Genomic DNA, 19,928 nt, shown 5'->3' on the forward strand with positions numbered 1-19,928 from the left:
AACTCTCAGCTTGCTTTTCTTTTCAAGAGAGATCATATCTTTAGAGAATTCTACAAATTCCCATACCTTTCTAATGCCCAATTATTCCTACAGCCATCAGCCACCCAGCTAGAAGCAAGTGAGCAACCACCCTGAACCATAACAGCTGGTCCATCTTAGCCCACCAGCTTGGTGCCAGAGGATCTTGTCTTTGAGAGAAAATGAAGGCTTTCTTTTTGAAGTGTCCTCATGCTCTGCAGACCTGGAGGAAGTGCAGGTGAACTAGAGGGTCTGAGATTGCTGGGGTCCTCTGGAGGAACAAACCTCAGCATCAGCCCTTGGCATTGCCTTCCTGGGCAACCACAGGGAGTGCAACAAGGGGCTAAGCCTGTCCCTACTGCATGTCATCATAGCTCTCCCTTCCTTCATCTCTGCATCTTTTGCTTGATGAACTGTCAGCTCTTCTACTGCAAGTTTTGCCTCAAGTGGTCCCTTGTCTCATTCACAACAGCTTTTATTCAAAAGGGACTGTGGTTGTGAAGCTACTGAACTTTGGAGCCAGGAAGAGAGTGAATGCAGAGGGGACAATTGTGGAGGTGACATTTCTACTTTTCTACCTAAAAATAAATCATTGCCCCACTGTTTTTAAGCCACATTCCTCTTTTGTTGCTGGCCTTCGGGATTCTTTTTGCACTCCCGCATGTCCTGCCTTCTTATTTTAAAGGGATGAAGCTATTTTTATTGCTTAGCTTATACTGATTTGCAATCAGATTTACTATTCAGCTGTATACTGAAAAAGTTAAATATCTACTCTCTTCATACAGAGACAGATATTTATTTTATCTAAAGAATTTATATAATACCAACAGTCTGCCTTGGTGCAGCCAAAGAGGCTTAAAAAATTACTAGCAATCCCCTTTTTCCACCTCAGAGCCCACGTCCTAAACACTGAACAAATCCCTTCAGTGTTTGGGGCACATAACATCATTGTCATCAAGTCAATGGTGAATTTACATGCTGTTAATCCTTGGCGTTTATTCAAACAAGCTCAGCAAGTTTTAGCAGCACAATGCATTTTATGTTTTCATCAATGGATTTACATAGTGAATGAGAGATGCTCTCTGCTTCCCCATCTGCCACAGTACATGAGAAAGTGGGAGATATGAAGAAAATTTGTAGCACAGAGAGTGGGAGAACTGGAACAAAACAGGTCTGGAAACTTACAGCTGCTAAGCAATGGTACTTCTCCCCATCTGTAGATACCAAAGCACTTTAAAAAGGAGGTAAGTGTCATCATGATGATGGGGAACAACAAGTAAAATGCCTTCTCAAGGATCACAAAGAAAAGCAGAGGTACAGTATGAGCCCTCTTCGCTCCCCTAGTCTTTTCTATGAACGAAACCACCTCTCTTGCAACTTCACAGAGCTTGCTGCTGAACGTTCCTCTGCCCTGCAACCAGATCTTATTTATGTGAGCACTTCACGGCCCCTGTCCCTGCAGTATAAGACATGCCTTTTGGTTTGGAACTTACTCTTTTCAGACCAGAGAATTTGGGAGTGCAGGATTGTTTTGTGACATGATGTTTACCAACCTAGAGCAAATAATTAAACTAAGTGATATAACCAAGGAATTAAAATCTTGATTTTTTTTAACAGGAAGGGAGAAATGTTGTCCACCTTTTTTTGGCATGAATCTCAACCTTAAAAAATAATTAAAAATAATAAGATATTCTTCATAGAAAGCCCATTTAAAATCAATCAAACAAACAAAAAAATCCTTACTACAGGATTCTGATTTTTTTTTCTTTCAGTGGTCTTGAAAGTTTATGTGGGAATTATTTCTGCATGTTCAACATGAGTGTTTCTGCACTGAGCAGATTGTCCTACAGAACCTATAGCAGAGTGTTCCTATAGACCTTTTCCAAAGGGACAGTCTCCAGCTTCTGCCCTATGACCTAGAGGGAAGCCATGGCATACAGGGAGGAGCTGGGGTATGGCAGACAGTGCACTATCACGGATATTCACTTGATAAAGAGGCAATGTGAAAGGCCTGTGATGCAGATGGGACTAGGTATAGCGTCTGGGATGGGAGGGAAAAGAAATTGCAGGAGGGGCTAGCCAGGAAGGAAGGTGCATTTGTCGGCTGGTACAGGGAAAGAAGAAAAAAATAAGGTGGTGCTGATGTCATGAGGGAAGACAAGCAGAAGAAAAGAATTAGAGATAGGACTGAATGAGTCTGCAATGGCCTGAAGAAGCACTGAAAGAAGACTGGAAAGCATGGTAACATGGGAGGAAGATGGTCTGAGCAGAAATAACTATGTAGAAGGAATTCTGCAAATACTGCAGCCACTTGGTAACTTTGCAGTGAATCGTCTAGTGCTTGTTTGAGTCTGCTTTTCACTCTATGAGCAGGGCTTGGTGGCAGAATGCTAGACACTAAGGTAAGGGTAGATATTATTGCATGACTTGTTAAATCACCCAGGAAAGCTCAATAAATTGCCTAGGTGCAGGTGATGCTGCAGCTAATTCCTTAAGAACAAGCCTGAGAGTAGTTGTTTTGTGCCCAGGTATAGACTGGCACTGGGAACTGAGCTGTGGTTTTGGTGGTAGAGTGATCATGGAGATTGGTAAACAGAGTAGGAAGTTAAGATCGGATATAAAAGGGATGCTGATGAAGTAAGGTTTTGGCAGGCAAGTTATAATACTGAGAGAAAAAGGTGCAGAGCAACCTGTTGGTACTACAGAAGCAAAAACATACGTGATTCTCCACCAGCTATTGTGTGTACACAGCCTATACACAGATGTATAATGAGGTTATTTAAAGTCCAATTAGATAACACACTGCAATCCCACACCTCCTGTACAAACACAGTTGGTATTCAGATTCTACTGTGAGGGAGTACATCCTTTAACAGGGAACTATTAAGTTATTCACTGAGGTGTATAATTTCTTTGAGCCTCTATCAGGTCCAGAAGGAGCTGTACACGACCATAGGACCTGCAAATCTCCCTACATTGAAGAGAAATACAAAAGAGGAATGCAGCTTTTAAGGAGGCTTAGTTCCTACATCCTCTGACCAGAAGGAACTCACTATGTCTACCTAATCCAGCAGAAAGCATAAAAACTAGCTCTTGATGGGATAACAATTCCTAGTTCCTTATGCCTGAATGCCAAATGAGTCTGTTACGGTGGCAGCTGTCTGGTAACTTGGAGAATTTATTTTTACAGTAGCTCAGTGATGGGAACCTTAGAAAAACATCACTTGGCAGAGAAAGACCCTAATGAACCATTTGCCTAAGCTGCTCTGAAATCCTCTTGCCGAGTTTGTGCGCGCTCATGCGGGGACGAGCATTAGTATGAGGGCGGTGGAGGCTAGCAGCAAAAAGATTAGCGTGATAGGCTGGCGTACAAAATGCTGAGACGGCCTCTGCATGCGTCACTGTGTGCGCGCATTAAAAACGCAAAGGCTCGCTCTCAGCAGTTCTCAGTTGTTACGCGCTGTGAGTTTACGGTTGCTTTGCATCACCAGAGGAGGGAAAGCAGTTGGTATGAGCCAGCTATCCCCTTGATGTTCCTTATTATCTTGCAAGGTAAACAGAGCGCACAGGCCAGTGACTGGAGCACACTCCTGGGGAGAAGACTGCAGACTAAGGGATAATCAAGCTGAGGAGCATCACATTTCTCAAACTCTTATCCTCATAGGACAGCATTACGCTCAGAAACAGCAGGCAGGAACACGCTTCAGCTAGCTGACGCAACACCAATGACCAAGGCTCTGCAGTGTGTAAATTAAGATTATCATTAAGACTGTTGCAGCATTTCCAGTCTAAAACAATCCCTCTTTTGACTTTGCTTTTTCTCCCAGATGCTTTACACACTTGGTCAAAAGGTCATAGCCAGAGGAACCAAATATCATGAGGGAAAACAAACAGAAAAAATGTCACTATGGCTGTTGAATAAAAGAAAAATAAGAATTTTCCCTTTCATAACAGGGAGGAGTGGCATAAAGAGGGGAGTTGCAACTCTGGGTGTAATAATAGGAGGGAATTTTACAGCAATGACTTTTAAATTTCAGGCCTGAAACCTGAAGTCACAGCATGCAAACACACAAGACCTTGCATAATATTTTCCACTTATAAGAGTGATACAATGACCTGTAGATCACACAGGAGCTTTTCAGTGATCCAGTAGTGATGCTTACTTATAAAAGTTTAAATAATGCACTTTATGAGTGGCTGTGGTTATAGGAGAACTGTTCTGGAGGCTTTTGATGACATTTTATCAGATCAGCAAATAAAAATTTGCACTAAATAATCTTGCCCAACTCTTTGGTATTCTTTCTCCAACTACAGCATCACAAGAATGCTCTAAACGACAATCTTGTGCTACCTGAGAAGTGACCTTCCAGTGCTACGTACTGTTTTGCCACCACATGGTTGCCTCCCACCTTCTTCACTCACACCAAAGTTTTGTGCAGCTCTGTTGCTGTGTCTCTCAGTGTCATTCATTGGGATATCTCTGTGTATTTCTGCACTGAGTGATTAAAATCTTCTGCCAAAACTGTTCACTCTTTCTCCAGGCCTGTGTTGCAATACGGTCCCATTTCAAAGTACCTAAAAAGATGTCATTTCAAAGGAGCTTGTTGCCTTCACACTTTGTAGCAATCAGACTATCTTATGAAGGGCATAAAGATTGGGCTGCTTTCGTGGCCCTGTTGTGACAATCTTCTCTTTTACTGTCCCAGTCTGTACTGGAAGCCTGCTCCTGTCCTGGGATGTCCTGAGAGCAAGAGGCAAGAGAGAAAGAAGGCAAAGAGTAACTTTTTGCCTTGTAGTAACAAAATGTGTTCTGGCTTGTGGTCTTTGTCAGCTTTATTCCTCTCTAGGAGGGTGCATACTTCCCTGAGGCGATGGTCTTATCTGCGAGGAGACAGTCGGAGATTGGTACTCGTTACACTGGAAAGCAAAAAAGGCACGATCACGTTGGCTATAGTACTGGATCTGCTTACTGTTCACTGTGCTCCCCCCAGAAGGGGAGTAAAGAAAGTGGTCCACAGAGAGGGAATGAAGCACTTCCTAAAGGAAGAGACATTCCCGAGGACCCCACGACCCAGCATGGGCACCCAGCACCCTTTCTTCTGCTCGTCCAAACCTGCACTTGCTAACACTAGCCCTCATGCCAGTCCCTGAGCACTCTGTTCCTCCTCTCCTCCCACCTACTTTTGGAACTTGGGGTTTTATGTTTTTCTGAAGACAGGAGTTTCATCTATATTTGTAAAAGAATGCAACTGTGAATGAATCAATTGATGCGCGTTGCCGTAGCTACTCCAGTTCATTTCAAATGCTTGTTCTGATTCAGAGGGCTGGGTTGTCTTTAACTTCCAAGGATCCAGTTTGTTTGAAAACTATCAGCAAAGAGAGTACCTACTGTAATCAACAGCATGAAAGGAGACTGAGATGTATCTCTGCAAAAATGAGGACAGCCTTACTGGGTTAACCTACTGGGTTAGCTTACTGGGCTAACTAGAGGTTCATGGTTTTCTTCCCCCCTTTGGGATTCACAGAGCCTGAGAATTTCAAGCCATGTAAGTAAAATTTCAGGCCTTTTAATGCTATGTAGTAAATGTCTTCATACAAAATAGAAGAAGCATTCCCCTGAAAAAAAATGACCTTCTGTGAATGTTATTGCAAGGATTTTGACATGGCTGCTCATGGCTTACACAGCACAGTTGGCAAGTGCTTTGTTATTTCCATAAACTGTAGTGCAGGCAATTTTTCCAATGTGTTCACAGCATATCAGAAGCAATGTGCAGTCTTTGGTTGAAATCACAGTATGCTCTACATCCTTTTAGCATCTATTCCCATAGGACATCACATTGTAGGGCTGGCCTTTCCTTTACAAAGCACTCAGGTAAAACATACTCTAGGGTCTGAAATTTGTCTAGCTCTGGAGGAAGATCAAAAGGATCTTTGTTACAGTTTTCAGTCACAAAGACTTCTTTGAACCTCTGAAAAGTACCAGCACTCAAACTGCCCACTAGATGACCTAACTTAGCCTGTCAGGAATCTCATCTTTCCCATCAACTTGCTCTATCAACATTATTCTCTACATAATAAGAACACAGGTGCTCATTTTCAAATGACCTCAGCTTTCATTTTCACCTTTAAACCAAGGCCTGATTTTCAAAGCTCTCATCTTACAGCTGATCCTGGCCCACAGATAACTAGATTTTCCTAAGCAGTCCCAAGACATTGTGCCACATTCTTTTAATACTTGGCACAGGTAGGCAAAGAAAGGGAAGCATCATTATCAGCTATGTGAAAGGAAGTGCAAAGGAAGGAGTCAAGATTTCACAGATGCTGTTGCCCTGTTTCGCCACTTTTTAACTTAATACCTTTCACCCCTTTGTAGCATACCACCTTCAAAATAACAGTAGTCTTCTAAGGTTAGGACTGGTGTAGGCTTCCCCCTGCATGTTTGTTCATCAAGCTGAGTGCATCTCCCTGGGCCAAACAGCCAAAGCTGAACCCTTCCAAGTGTGAACAGAATCTCAACACCAGAACAAAACTATATAAATGACCTTCAGATTTAGACTGAATTTGTCAAGTTTAGGCTCTACAGTGTGTAAAGGCCAGAGCTGAAGTATGCAGCTGCAGCCCTTCTCGGCTCTCTAAGTGTGGCTGCATTCGTGGGCTGGAAGGTTCAAGTTCTCCTGTGTGTTACAGAGCCTTTGTACCAAGTCCTCCACTACCCCAAAAGTGGCACACACATCTCATGCTATATCTGGCATTATGCCTTTGCAAAAGGGGGCCGAGATGGGAGGGGGCCTTACTGGCAGCTCTGTTCTTGGATGGACTTCTACACGCTACTGGCAAGCAGTATGCTTTAGGGCAACATCCCAGACACTGCACACTGGAAGAGGGATTGGCACACAAGCCCCCAAATGAGAGACATATTTGCAAGCCTGTTCCACCTCCACCCACAGATATATGGTAGAGAAGGCAATCTATGCTCAACTGGTCACAGAAAGGACCAGTTAGAGATAGCCTGAGGATGACGAATCACCAGGAAATACGGACTGAGCAGAAATCTCTCTTTTTACTTCCTGGCCCTTTCACTGGGTTGTATGAGTGCTCAGGACCAGACCCACAAAATCTAACCCATCAAGGAAGAAGGACAACTGTATGTGTCAGCCCTATTAATGCAGCTGTTTACCAGAATGTATAAATCAATAGCAGCTTTTAACGAGCCTGCATCAACACACCTGCTCAAAAAACAAGCAGTGCTAACAGGACGTTTCTGCAGCTGTGACTTTAAAACAATTCTGGTCTAGAAACACTGTACAACAAAATTCCTATGACATTCCAGTGAGGGCAAATGCTTAGGAAAGCAGTTGATATGAGGGAAAAAAACAAATATGTTCTTTTGTAGGCACTGGCATACTGATTAAAGTGCCATGTATCTTGCCTTAGGGTGCTTATTGTATCTGCTGATTTGTTGAGAGAGACAGGAAAGAAAGGTAGAGAGAGCAAGCATGCAAAAGTGCAAAGAAAATGGCTTGGATAGGTGTCTGCTGCTGTTCAGCCATCCCAAAGAATAAATGTGGTCTGTTTTAATCCCCTTACCAAGATATACCAGCTTTTTACCAAGATGTATCAGCAATCTCCCTTCACCTCATGGGGATAACTCCCCCAACATCCATTTCAAGGTGACAAACACTCTGTTTCCATACTGCAAATGACACTTTCTCCATAAGGACCTTTTGTACTGTTCTTTTAAAAATGGTAGCAAAGAAGTATCATTCTCGGGCCAACAATTCAGCCATTTTCAAATAAATGAAGTCACACCATGTCCCACATTGGTTCAGGTTAGAGTCAGCCTCTATCAGCCTCTGGATGATACCCTCTTCCCTAGAGATGCGTCAAGTCCATGGAGGGACCTCAAACACAGCCAAGGATTCAGGTAAAGACTGGAAGCCCTTTGATGCAGGCTCCCCTCAGTCTGAGTGCATCTTCAAGCATGAGAAGAAATTTTATCTTGCTTTGTTAAGGAGAATATAGGAGCACATTTCTGGCCTTTTTCTGCAGTAGATGGGATCTGGAAAACCATTGGGATCTAGAAAATCATCTCGCTGGGACTGAAACGCCATCACTGTAAAGTTTCCTACATACTGTAACGTGCTCATGGCCCATCCTTGAAGTCTCTCAGGGACAAAGTGGGAGGATTTCTCCAGACTCAAAGCTGGGGTGGAGCGCTGAGCTGACAGCTGAGCAAGGGACCTCCCAGGTCCCTTTGCAGCTGCCAGCCCACCACAGGCAGCTGCCCAGACTCCTCCACCAAACCCACAGGGAAGCTTTTAGCAGTTGAAATACAACAAGAGGCAATATGGGCTACTGAACTAAGATCGGAAGCTTACATCTGAACTAAATGAGTGCCAGGGGCTATAGGTAGGCTGTTCCAGGTGACAAGAGATGCAATCGTATAAACCTTTTCATCAGCATCAGTGAAGGGATACGAAAGCCTCTCTCATTTAGGATTAGCCAAGTGTCTTAACAGTCAGGTTCTCAGCCCCTGAGCTATGTTGTTGCTACAACTACACTGTTCTGGCAGGCTTCAGTTTCTCTTTTCAAGATACTGTCACATTCCAGCTCTCTCTCTGTCTGATACCAGGAAAGCAGAAACTAATGTTCTTACTGTGGTTATTTTACATAGATTTTAATATTTGAGGAAGATAACTGTCTAGTAGTACTCTAGCAGTGTAAATACAACTAGCACTGTAAATACAACTGACCATAGCCATAGTGGGGTCTGAAAAAACAGGTGGGAAAAAGGGCTCTGCTGGGTCAGTTTTTAAGGATGATGTTATGAACAGTAATATTTCTCACTAACCTCCAAGGAAATGCTTTAAGATAACAAATAACTTAGCCTTAACAACACTGATGTTTTTCTTTAAGCCTGCTCAGTTCCTTGGTCAGGTGATAGCAAAGTCTGTTATTCTCTTGCAGTTACTGCCCTGAAATTAAGCACTAAAGCAACAATGAAAAAAATTCACGCAAGGCAACCCAGCTGCTCAGCTGCGTGAGACAGTAGCTTTGATGCTTGTGCTTTCACAGCACTCACTAAACAAACGGATTAGATCTGCATCAGCCATTTTGCAAGTCGTAACTGAAAATAATATTTTTACAGGATTAGTGCTTCTTGCTTTGAAAATAAGCAGTTTGACTCTGGCACCTGCGTTATAAAGAGCCCACAGCTTGACTTCAGCATGCGTCAGCACACTTGTGGTAGCTTGTCCGGCCTCTGAAGGGCAAGGCTAGCAGAGGAGAAATGGCAGATTGACCTCGGCCTTCATTTCACGATATCCCTTAGAGTCTGTTTGCCAGTTGGTTTGTGCTGCCATCACTTTTACATAGTAAATCTCCTTCTCTGTCTTTAGCCACTCTGAAACAGGCTACAAACACATCCTCACATCCAGGCTTGTCTGCCATCCACACTACATACACATCACAGCCTGACCAGGCCTGGTCCCAGCCTCTTGTTAACACTGGGGGAACTACTGGTGTGAAGGCAGGGCAAGCACACTGCAGTGCAGATACCTTGACAGTGAGACTGTGTAGGGCAGAGGGAACCCCTGGAAGCTGAGCTATGGGGACAAAGAGCAGGTGGAGACTATCGTCCGATGGCAAAACTGTGGCCTGCCTTGCCCAGCTCTGGGCCCCTTATGAAGAGAAAGCGGTTGCAAGCAGGCTCCATAGCAGCCCACTTGCTTCGGCAAGGCTGTCTGCTGCTGTAGGTCTCTGCAGGGAGCTAAGAAAACAGAGATCACTCACTATAGCTTCTTTAGGTCAAGCCCACAACATAAGGCAAGGAGGTCCTGTTTTCCTCTCATAAGCTTCTGGGGTGTCACACCTCCATCCCCTCTCAGGAGCTCCCTGCAACCATCCCGTTCTTCTTTCTACACCAGAACTTCCTTGTAGACTTCACCTCACTGGTCTAGTAGTACTTCCCTAAGTGACCCCATGCTGATATAGCCTCAAGCAGCTTTTCCTAAGCCAGCCCTCCTTCTCCCAAAGTGGATCCTACATTTAACACTCTTCACAGGCATCTTCTGTCCCCTGCAAGATCTAACCTATGGTCTCCAAACCTCCCAAATGATACACTAGGCTCTCTCAGCTTCATCTGATGAACACACAGCTTCTTCTGTTTACTCAGGTGGTGACACAATAGACCTTGGCACCTCAATTCACACACCAGCAGAGACTCAGAAGAGTAAGCTTCTCCAGATGCTGTGTATTGTCACAGGCTCTCTCCTGTTCCCTCCATCTCCTGCAGATGGAGTCCCAATGCAGGGCCAAAGACAGCAGTACCTGTGCGGCAACTGCATCAGGTACAGGCCACATGGCAGAAGAGGGTGAGGTAGACACCACAGGAGTGAGTTTCATGCTTAACATGTGAAATTCAGCCAGCTGGGGTCTCCTAGCATGGCCCATGCCACCTCTCTGTGAACACAGTGTTGGGAGCAATGCAATGATCCCAAAGTCCACCCTGGCCAAGCTGACTGCAAACCAGAATCAGGATCCTTGCTGTACTGTGATGCTCTGCCCACAGGATGCTCCAGCTCACAAAAGGGGAGGATAGACAAATTCATCTGGGCACACCTCTTTATTAAAGGGACTCTTCTGATTCTGCAGCAGAGCAGCTAAACAGCACTTCTTGGGACTGCTGCCACCATCCTGCACTAGGTCACATAAGCATGCTCTGTTGTTCCCTCATGGCTCATCCCGACCACCTGATATAGTTAGCAGGGTTGAGCTGGGAAATGCTGCCCTAGATTATGGCCAGCTCACTTTCTGCGAATGATTTTTAGTGCTGTGTTGTGTGAGCTCTTTAACTGTTAGCCACCGGAGGGAGCTACAGCAAAGCAAATACAGGCTCAACTGAGACTCTGCATCCATGATATAGAGCAGCAGCTCTTAACTGGTCATCCACAGTCCCTTTGGATTCAGGGGTCTGTTTTCTGTGAAAAGTTACTAAGAAGAGCATGTCTACTGTCATGAGGCATATATGCCTGCACATCAGTCTGCATCTCTGCCAAATCTAGGGTTCCAATGATCCAAAAAAGAGTATCAATTCAGTACATCTGTCACACTGATAACTGGCACAATCTCTTTATCTGCACTTCTTAATCACTTCTGATTCAGGAGAACTCCCACTGGATTTGGTGGGAGGTTCATCTGACAAAAGGAAGCAGAAGGAAGCTTAATGTAGGTGTATTGTACCTCTCCTTTTTGCAGACTGTTATGACGGGGCTTTTTTTCTAAACAAAATATTATTTGTAAATGTACTTCAGGACAAATCTAGCATGCTGATTTTTTGTGAATGTGGAGATGTGAACATAATTCGACCTGCAGAGAGCAAATGGAATAAATGCAGGGGGGGGGTCACCCCATCTACAGCAACTTGCTCTCTTATTCCTATTCTACTTCACTTGCAAAGAAACCTGCTATTTTTAGGTTTAATATTCGCTGATAAAAAAAAGCTCTACTGTGAGGGTATAGTCCCATGACAGGCTTGAGCAGAACAACTTTGCTGCCACAGAAAGGGAGAAATCTTACACTCCGTCTTCCACTCCCATCTGTGCAGTGCAGCCTCATTGCCCCTTGCAAAATGCAACTGCAAGTTAAAATGACTCATTAACACAGTCATTTTAGCAAGTTCAATCCACTTACTACACCATCAGATCAGTATAAGACATTGAACAAGATAAGCATTGGGAGGGGTGCAAGGAAACCTGCCCCATACACCATGGGTGAGGTTCATGCTTCATCAGGAAACCATAATCAAATGAAGTCAGTTGGAGCCAGGCTGCAAACAAACAAAATGATGCAATAAGTAGACCTGCAAGCTCCTTTCCAGAGAACAGTGTGTATGCAAAGAGCTTGCACAGGCTCAAGGGGAGACTGAAAAAAGTGCTTGGGGGAGATATCTAATAAGGGGTACTAACTGATAAAGCACAAGAGACTCAGGCAGTCCCCTGAGCCAAAAAGGTGGGAGGCTGTGAGTGTACTGGGAGGAGCAAGGGGGACCATGCATGCATGCCCTGTTCTTGCTCTCTCGTGGGAATATGCTTTTTCTTTCACTTCACAGAAGCCAGGCCATCCTCCTCCAGACAGGAAGGAGATTCCCAGTGTTTTCAGCATAGATTGATTCCTCATGATAAAAATGCAGCCACAGAAGAGCCTGCATGAACCTGCTCTCCACCACAACCCTGTAAGTTAGCAGCATGGAGGACATAGATGTTTCAGTGTTTGTGCTAGCACCTCAGTGCATGCAGTCACACATACAGAACAGTCCTTCATGGGGAGCTAGAGGCTGTTTTTAATACATATGAATCAGTTCCCATAGCCTTATCAGCGAGCTCCTGCTTCACATTCAGGGTCTGAATTTGGGGGAGTGGTTCAAACCACTATAACCAAGGGTGTAACAGACAAAAGCAGAGATCCACAACTTCCCACCACAAAACAGAGGAGTATGATTGATCAAGCTCTCTCCATATTTGGTGATTTCCACCAAAATCTGCTTCACTGCTTAGCTGTCCTCTCAAACTTTACTGCCATAAATGCTTGGGGACAGCAGGTGATAGCCAGAGAAGTTTTCCAAGAGTATCTTGGAAAAAATATTCCAAGATACTTCAAGACTATCTGAGCTCACTGGGTGGGGGGGTGCAAAGGGATCAGCTTCTCCCACAAAACGCTCCATTCAAACACTGCCCAGGAAAGGACAAAGAGTGATTTCTCTCAAAGAACCAGTTGGATTTGCTCATCAGACTGACTTTCATTACTTTCCAGCCAGTCCTGCTGGCCTTATCAATGAGGTAGAGTCTCCATGCAGAAAGACAGGAGAAAGGTGGATATCCCATCAGGAGCAGGCCTTAGAGCAGCATTTTAAAAGGCTAGGAAAAGAGGAGAAAGACAGGGGAGCCAGAACTGTTCCCAGAAGCAGGCATTGTGAGTGTAAGAAAAAAGTTGTATCGTTGTTGTTTTTTTCTCCTTCTTTTTTCCAAGGAAGAAAAGGCATACTCTCTCCCCACTGTCACAGCGCAGGGATGCAGCTGAGTTGTCCACATTTGGGGAAAATGTCAGCACAGCCAGAGGGCAAGGGCTGAGCCTCACTTTGGGAAAACTGCCTTCCTGGTGCTCTCCTGACAGGTCAGTGCTGCCACTCTCTGTATTGATTTCTCCTCAGGGTCAGGCTGGCACATAACCTGAACAAAACTTGAAGCTCTGCCTAGAAAGGGGACTAGGGGAAGCTATGGGAAAAGAAGACTCACAGAAATCAAATTACTCTGGGGGATGATAAATGGAACAAAGAAAAGGGCCAAAAATAGAAAAGCAGGGAACTAGGGAAATGGCATTGAGTGAAATGAGTGACACTACCCAGCAAGAAAGGAGCAGAGAGAGAGAAACAGACCCATGGTCACTGGGCTCCAGCTTCCTGCTGGGTGTTGCAGATGGCTTGCTTGACCTTAGAAAGGAAAAGTATAAATGATGGAGTACCTAAAATGTAGCTTAAGAAAGTGGTTCTGGATGAGGTAGACATAGGGCTGCAGTCTTGGGAATTGGATGTACTTGTCTCTCTCTTGGCACAGAGGGGACATGAGTGAGGGGAAGCCACAAACACACCAGTACTCATGGCTGCCTGGAGGATGTTGCAGTGTCTGTCCCCTGGGCAGCAGGGTCAGGTCTAAGTTCTTCTCCAGGGCTCCTCACCCTCACTAGGTGGTAAGAGGTCCTGCCACTTCGCATGTGAGGAGATGGAGCAAATGCAGCAAGAGTGTGTAATGCCTGCACAGTGCAGTTTGGAATTGGACAGGCTGGATGCAACACCTCCCTGCCACTGGGCTTGGTGAACCCTCCCTCCATTTGAACTGCTAGGCCTCTGTCTAACTTCTTATCTTGACTCTGAACATCTCCTGCCCATCCTGCACATCTTGCTTGCTCTTGCTAGTTTGGTCTTAGGCAAATCATCTGATTTCTATGTCTCCTCTGTAAAAGGAGGAGGATGGCATTGTAATCAGCTTGTAAGCTCCTCTGGGCAGGGAGAGGGGGCCCTTTATGTAAAGGAGACAGCATAATGAGGGTCTTGATTCCAGCTGGGGCATCCAGGACCGAAGTGCTAAACACAACATCGAATAATGTGTTGAACTTAAAAGTCAGCATCCTCCAGCATTATTAATTTTCCCATTCTTCAGCTGTAAGGCACTTCCTAATAGCAACATTAAATGAATCAGCAATGTTCCTAATCAGAGGTTGTCTCTCAAAAACTCCCCAAGGGAAAACCTATATAAGACACCCAAATCTCTCACCCATGCTTTGGAGTCTTTGCATAGTTGCATCTCTAATGCTGCTTCTCTCCTCAGTATTTCCTCTTCTCTTTCTTGCTATTCATCCCTTCACTGATTGTTCTCTGAAATCTCTCAATCACATCTGACTAGTTAAATTTATCTTAACCCACAGCATCAAAGCAGTGCCCTAACACTGCTGATGATGCCCTGCGCTGAACGGTGAGTGATCAGGAAAACACAAAGAGGGGCTCCGTCCCTATATGCTAAATGACACTGTTGCCCATTCCTGTATGTATCATTCCTGATAAATGAAACCAAGGCACAATCGGTTTGCATCAGACACACTCCTCCTCCTCCAGACACGTATGGACAACATGGCTACAAAGATTTCACTCCTCTGTGCTGTTCTGTGTTACATTTACTTGGGTAGCTATAATTAAGGATCTTTGATAAGATCTGATTACATACCCATGGTGATTAGACACAGAGATAGATTAGATATGATTACTAGCTACAGTTTTGTTCTCGTGTACACAAGATGACTTCTTATTCTCCTTCCCTTACTGTTGTTGTGTCTTGTATCAAGCAGAGAGCTGGTCAAATTGTTCAAAGGATTTGCTGGCTGTGGATTACTAATTATCCCTGCACACACACTGTTGGTGAAATCACTTTAAAGGGAGAAACCAAGTCCTGTGCACTGGCCTAGAACTCCATGCATCTTTTTAAGTGACACATGGATTTCTGAACAGGGACAAGAAGGTGTTAAACTCCAGTGAATGAATTAAGTATTGTAGGTACTGTGCTTTAGAAAGTGTTCCTGTGTCTGTTTTAGTCTCTTTTTCTACATCCAAGCATTAGTGTCTTTCATTTCACAACCATTTTTATTACTCCTTTTCTCCCTGCTCAGTTTCTCTCTTAAAAACAAATGCCTCCTGATCACCTTATTTTTCTTTCTCACTCCTTTCTCTCTCCTTGTTTGGCAAATGAGGAAACTAAACTTGAGTAGCACTGTTTTCTCCTCATCATATATTAGTTGGTATCCAGTGATGACACTGGGCCTTAGAAGTCCGAACAAAACTAAGGGACATGTGTGAGAGCATTTAACCCAGTAGAAATCAAAACAACTTGTTCAGGGGAGTAGCCTGCAATGAGTCACTGTCTCAAACAGTCCTGTGCAAGTGGAGGGCATGCATAAAGCATCCAAGAAGTTCCCTGTCCTCAATCTTGCAAATATCCTGGTCTAAATTTTAGATATTTTTAGATTTTAGGTGTAATAACAAAGAGATACATGGACTTCTGCCTTTCATCCCTACATCTCTGTGGATACTTCTTTTCTTCACGTTTCCTGTACCTTTTTTGGCTCATAATTTCCCCCCCACCTTTACAGTTGTGCAGTCAACATTAAAGGTTCTTCTTCTCTCTCCCTCTCTTTTGATGCTTCCTAGTTTCTGCCCCTCTCAGCTTGTCCCTGTATGCAACATGAAGTCACTTTAGGAAGCCGAGACCTGAGCAAGCTAATATGTTCTTAGTAATACAGTTGCTGAGAATCATAGAATGGTAAGGTTGGAAGGGACCTCTGGAGATCATCTAGTCCAACCCTCAGCATAGCCTCATACAGGGATTGAGCCCATGACCTTGGCATTAGCAGCACCACGCTCTAACCAGCTGAGCTAAACCTGCCCCGACAGCAATCTTTTATCTTCATCATACATGTACGATGTACATGTAATGTTGCCTCCAGTGTTAACAGCCTCTGTCCAAGCTGCTGCTGTTCAGTTAGGCAGATGTACTGCAGCAGATCTTTCTTCCAATAATGGTTCTGCTAGACTAACACAAGGGCAAAATACCCTACTTCTAAAGCAGTTGCAATATTGAAAACATCTCTAATTCTGGCTCTTTGACATTGGATTAATCACAAATTTGTTGACATTTCACAAGCTCACACACAAAAAGACATTTTTTCATTTCTTAATTCATTCTTAGATACCAGTAGAGGGAAGATGTGAACAGTCTGGCTGCAATTACAGTACATTGAAGTACTGTGCAGGGACAGCACCCTCCTGTTCTGCTGTGTTCTGGTGCTGGGCCTAGTGCTGGCACACTGAGCCCAGGAAGAATACAAAGCAGAAAGAGTTGGAAGTTTATAAAGTTCTGGTGGGGACAGACACCACTGTCCCCAGTGCAAGAGGCACCGTGGTACAGAGGACTGTGAAGAAAAAGAAGGGAAAAATGTGAGTGGGTTTATTTCTCAACAGTTGGATGACCTGAAGAGTCCTAGTCCTAGGATTATTATCTCATTAGACAGAAAAAAGATGATATTATTATTCAAGGACAGTTACCCAGGCAACCATTAACATATCAGGACAGATTCCTAGTCACAAAACAGAATTATGTGCAATTTTCTGTCTTTCAGCTTTTACTCCTAATGCATTATTCTAGGAATCTGCTTGTGCTGGAGGCATCGTAAGATTTCTGATCGTCATGTATAAGAGAACATTTCTAACACATAGGAGTAGTTGTTACTTGGCTATGAAACACTGATACTGTTAACAGATGTCAACACTGGAACTCACAAGTTAAGGCCATGCTTTGGAAAACGTTTTTTGCTCTCAATAGCACACCATGCTATTTATGCTAGTACACCATGTACAAGTTATAGAAAAGATAAATCTAAAGTGAAGGAGGTTTTTACAAGGTAAGGAGCAAGAACCTAGTGAATTTCGAACAGTGAAAACAAATTTTAATTTTGCCACAAGAAACAGGTATATTATATCAGCTGGAGTCTTTAACAGTTGAATACATTAAAGCTAAAATCAATATAATTTTGTTCTGCTTAATACATAAAAATGAATACTCTGTGAAAACAGTCACATTACAGGCTGCTTTTAGTGATGAAGCAAAATCACCAGGATCTTCTACTTTGTTAGAGTTCATTGTAGTTGTAGTTCAACCTTGACTACTCAGGCTAGGTTAAGGTTCACAGCAGGTTCCTAACGGGTGGCTGATCTGACCTAACAGCATACTGCTATTTAAAAGGTGTTGTCCCACTCCTTCATCACCATCTTCCCAACCCACAGCTGCATAGTCCTGACCTTCCCTTGTGCTAGCACTGGCACTCATGTAACTACTCAGTGAGTCAGTTCTGTTCAATAAATGAACAGGAATTTATTCTTTTATTTGCAGGGTCTGGTTTCTGCTGGTTTAGTGAGTTTATACTCCAGTAGTAATTCTAGGTAGGAGGCAGATAAACAGTGATTAACTGAGGCAAATGAAGTACATTCTCTAACAGATAAGATTTCATCAGATTTCACCAGTGATTTCTGCTTCCTAATACCTGAGTCCTAATTGCAAATTTGTAAGGAAGTCAGAGAGGAGTAAAGGGAAGGCACCAGGAAGTTTGTGTGTTCATGGCAGAAGTTCTGGCAGCAATCTTTTCTCATCTCAGTGAAGAGTAGTAAAAAGCATCCCAGTAAAAAGCAGTAGACATCTTCCAATCCCAAAACAGTATGTACAAAACAAACATAGCAAGCCATGCAACAGCTGAGGAGGAGAAAACATCTGCTCTGTGATAAGAGCAGATCTGAAGATTCCTACTCACCAAGTCTTCAAACACAAACGAGTCCAGGAAGACTCTTCCTGCCCTATGTTGGGGCTTTGGCTCAGCCAAATCTGAGCAACTCCAAGGGCTGATATCAAAGTCACAGAAATCGGAAGATTTTTTTTTTTCTCTCTCTCTGTTAGGGTCCTTACACTTCTAGGAACACAGTGTCTGGAACTGACAGCAGAAAACCAGGTGGCTACAGTTCAGCACATTTTTATAATCAGTGTAGTTTTTGCCTCAAGTTCTTGCAAGGTAAATAGCACTTCAGAAATATAAATGATAATTCATGCTGTGAGCTTGCTGAGTTTTTAAATTTTTATTTAAAGATGTAAATTTGATAGGAATTACACAACTGATACAGTATTTACAGTCATTATATCCATCAAAGCCTCTCAGCTGCTACGTGAGGAGGAAATATAACTGAGAAAAAACTTCTAGCTAATGCATTTCCATAAACTCAGATTATTTAAAAATTCTAGCATTTACCCCTCATTTCTTGCCAAGTTTACTTCCTTTTGTTTTCTTAATGGGTCACTTGCTGATGACCACTAGTTTGACTGACACACACTCACATCTCCATGTTCAGCTGTCAAATGTAAAGAAAGCAAATAAATTCACTTCACTGGGTATAGCTATTGTGAAGGTACTAAAACATTACTAAAATTGCTGATGCATTTTTAAAGTTGATGCATTTTTTTTTAAAAAAATGTAATCAGCCAGAAATATAAACATTCAATTCACTTCCTCAGAACTGGACGTGATGTTAGATCTCAAATGTACTGTTAGGGCACAATGTAGCAAACACTTGCGCTGGTGAACTGGCTGCAGTTGGACAGCCCAGGTCTGTGAAGTAAGGCATACTTGCAAATGTTGTGGGGAATTCCAAAATACTGAAAGCTGAATTTTAACTATATGTGCAGAGTGCTTAGTGTTTGTTTTCTGTATTGTAATTACTCTTCCTTTAACACAGCCGCATGTATGAGGCTTCACAATAATTATTTTTATTATTGCTATGACTTTCAGAGGAAACTACTGTCAAAGCACAAATACTAGCCATTATGTTGCTTATCTACCAAAAATAACAACAGCGTAACCACACTCTAGTATGAACTGAAAAGGAATTGGAGGGTGGGAGGTTAAAATGAGGACGTTCTGTTCCCCTACAGTGACTTTCAGACTGTAACACCACCTTTGTTGCAAAAGCTGATTAGATTGTATCAAATCATAGTCATCTAGATGTATTATTCCTTTTTTAGTATCACTTCCTTTGGTTCAAATTTACAGCTTTTTGGCCTGTAATTCTACGAAGCTCTCCAAAATGATCAGAAATAACTTTGTCCAACTGCTAACTCTCCACTCTGCTTTTAATTAAAATGTTGGTATCTTTCTTTGCGACTGATTGTCCTCATGTTTAAACTCCTTCAGTACCACTGTAAATATCTGGGCCTTCCTGCCCTTTGAACAGTAACTTTATTCCAGCAGTGGACGTTATGATAGGAAAGGTCTAAATCAGATTTCTTTTCAGTGTCCTTTGAAAGGATGACTAATGCAGAAAGACCCTTTTACTTCTAAGCAGCATCTGCATCTCCCCTGCAGTCACATTTACTCCTGTGACGGCAGTGACTCGCCGAGCCTTTCTTTCATGTCCCGCCTCAATCACTTTTTCCACAGACTGCCACCATTAGACCTTTCGCATCTTTAGCTCTGTACTTCAAAATTCCTCAGACGCTTCCCCATTTCCTTGAGCCAGCGAGCCAGCTCCTCGTGAGGCTGCCAGAGCCCTGCCGCCAGCACCGCCGCTCCTCCCTCCCCTCGGGCGGAAGCGCTGCCGCTCCAACTCCAACGCCCGCCACCCTCTACCCCGCTCGGCGCGCACTGCGCATGCGCCGCAACGACACCGCGTGGCGCCAGCGGGACCTGTGCGCGCCCGCCGCGCGGCGGGAGGGGACCCGCGGAAGGGGCCTGCGGCGCTCCGCCAATGAGCGGCGGAAGCGCTCCGGCGC

General features: G+C 43.8%; 1 protein-coding gene across 2 annotated transcripts in view; it reads left to right on the plus strand.

The window, feature by feature from the left end:
* The first annotated feature begins 17,731 nt into the window (after positions 1-17,731).
* The window catches only part of U2AF1 (U2 small nuclear RNA auxiliary factor 1), a 17,328-nt gene continuing 15,131 nt past the window's right edge, over positions 17,732-19,928 (plus strand). For both annotated transcript variants that reach the window (XM_085297939.1, XM_085297937.1), the window contains exon 1: positions 17,732-17,775. In XM_085297939.1, the coding sequence (XP_085154065.1) occupies positions 17,732-17,775 (44 nt within the window). The remainder of the gene's footprint in view (positions 17,776-19,928) is intronic.

This window comes from Rhea americana, unplaced genomic scaffold, assembly GCF_003343005.1.
Source record: "Rhea americana isolate MKP2758 unplaced genomic scaffold, rheAme1 scaffold_132, whole genome shotgun sequence".
Taxonomy (NCBI): domain Eukaryota; kingdom Metazoa; phylum Chordata; class Aves; order Rheiformes; family Rheidae; genus Rhea; species Rhea americana.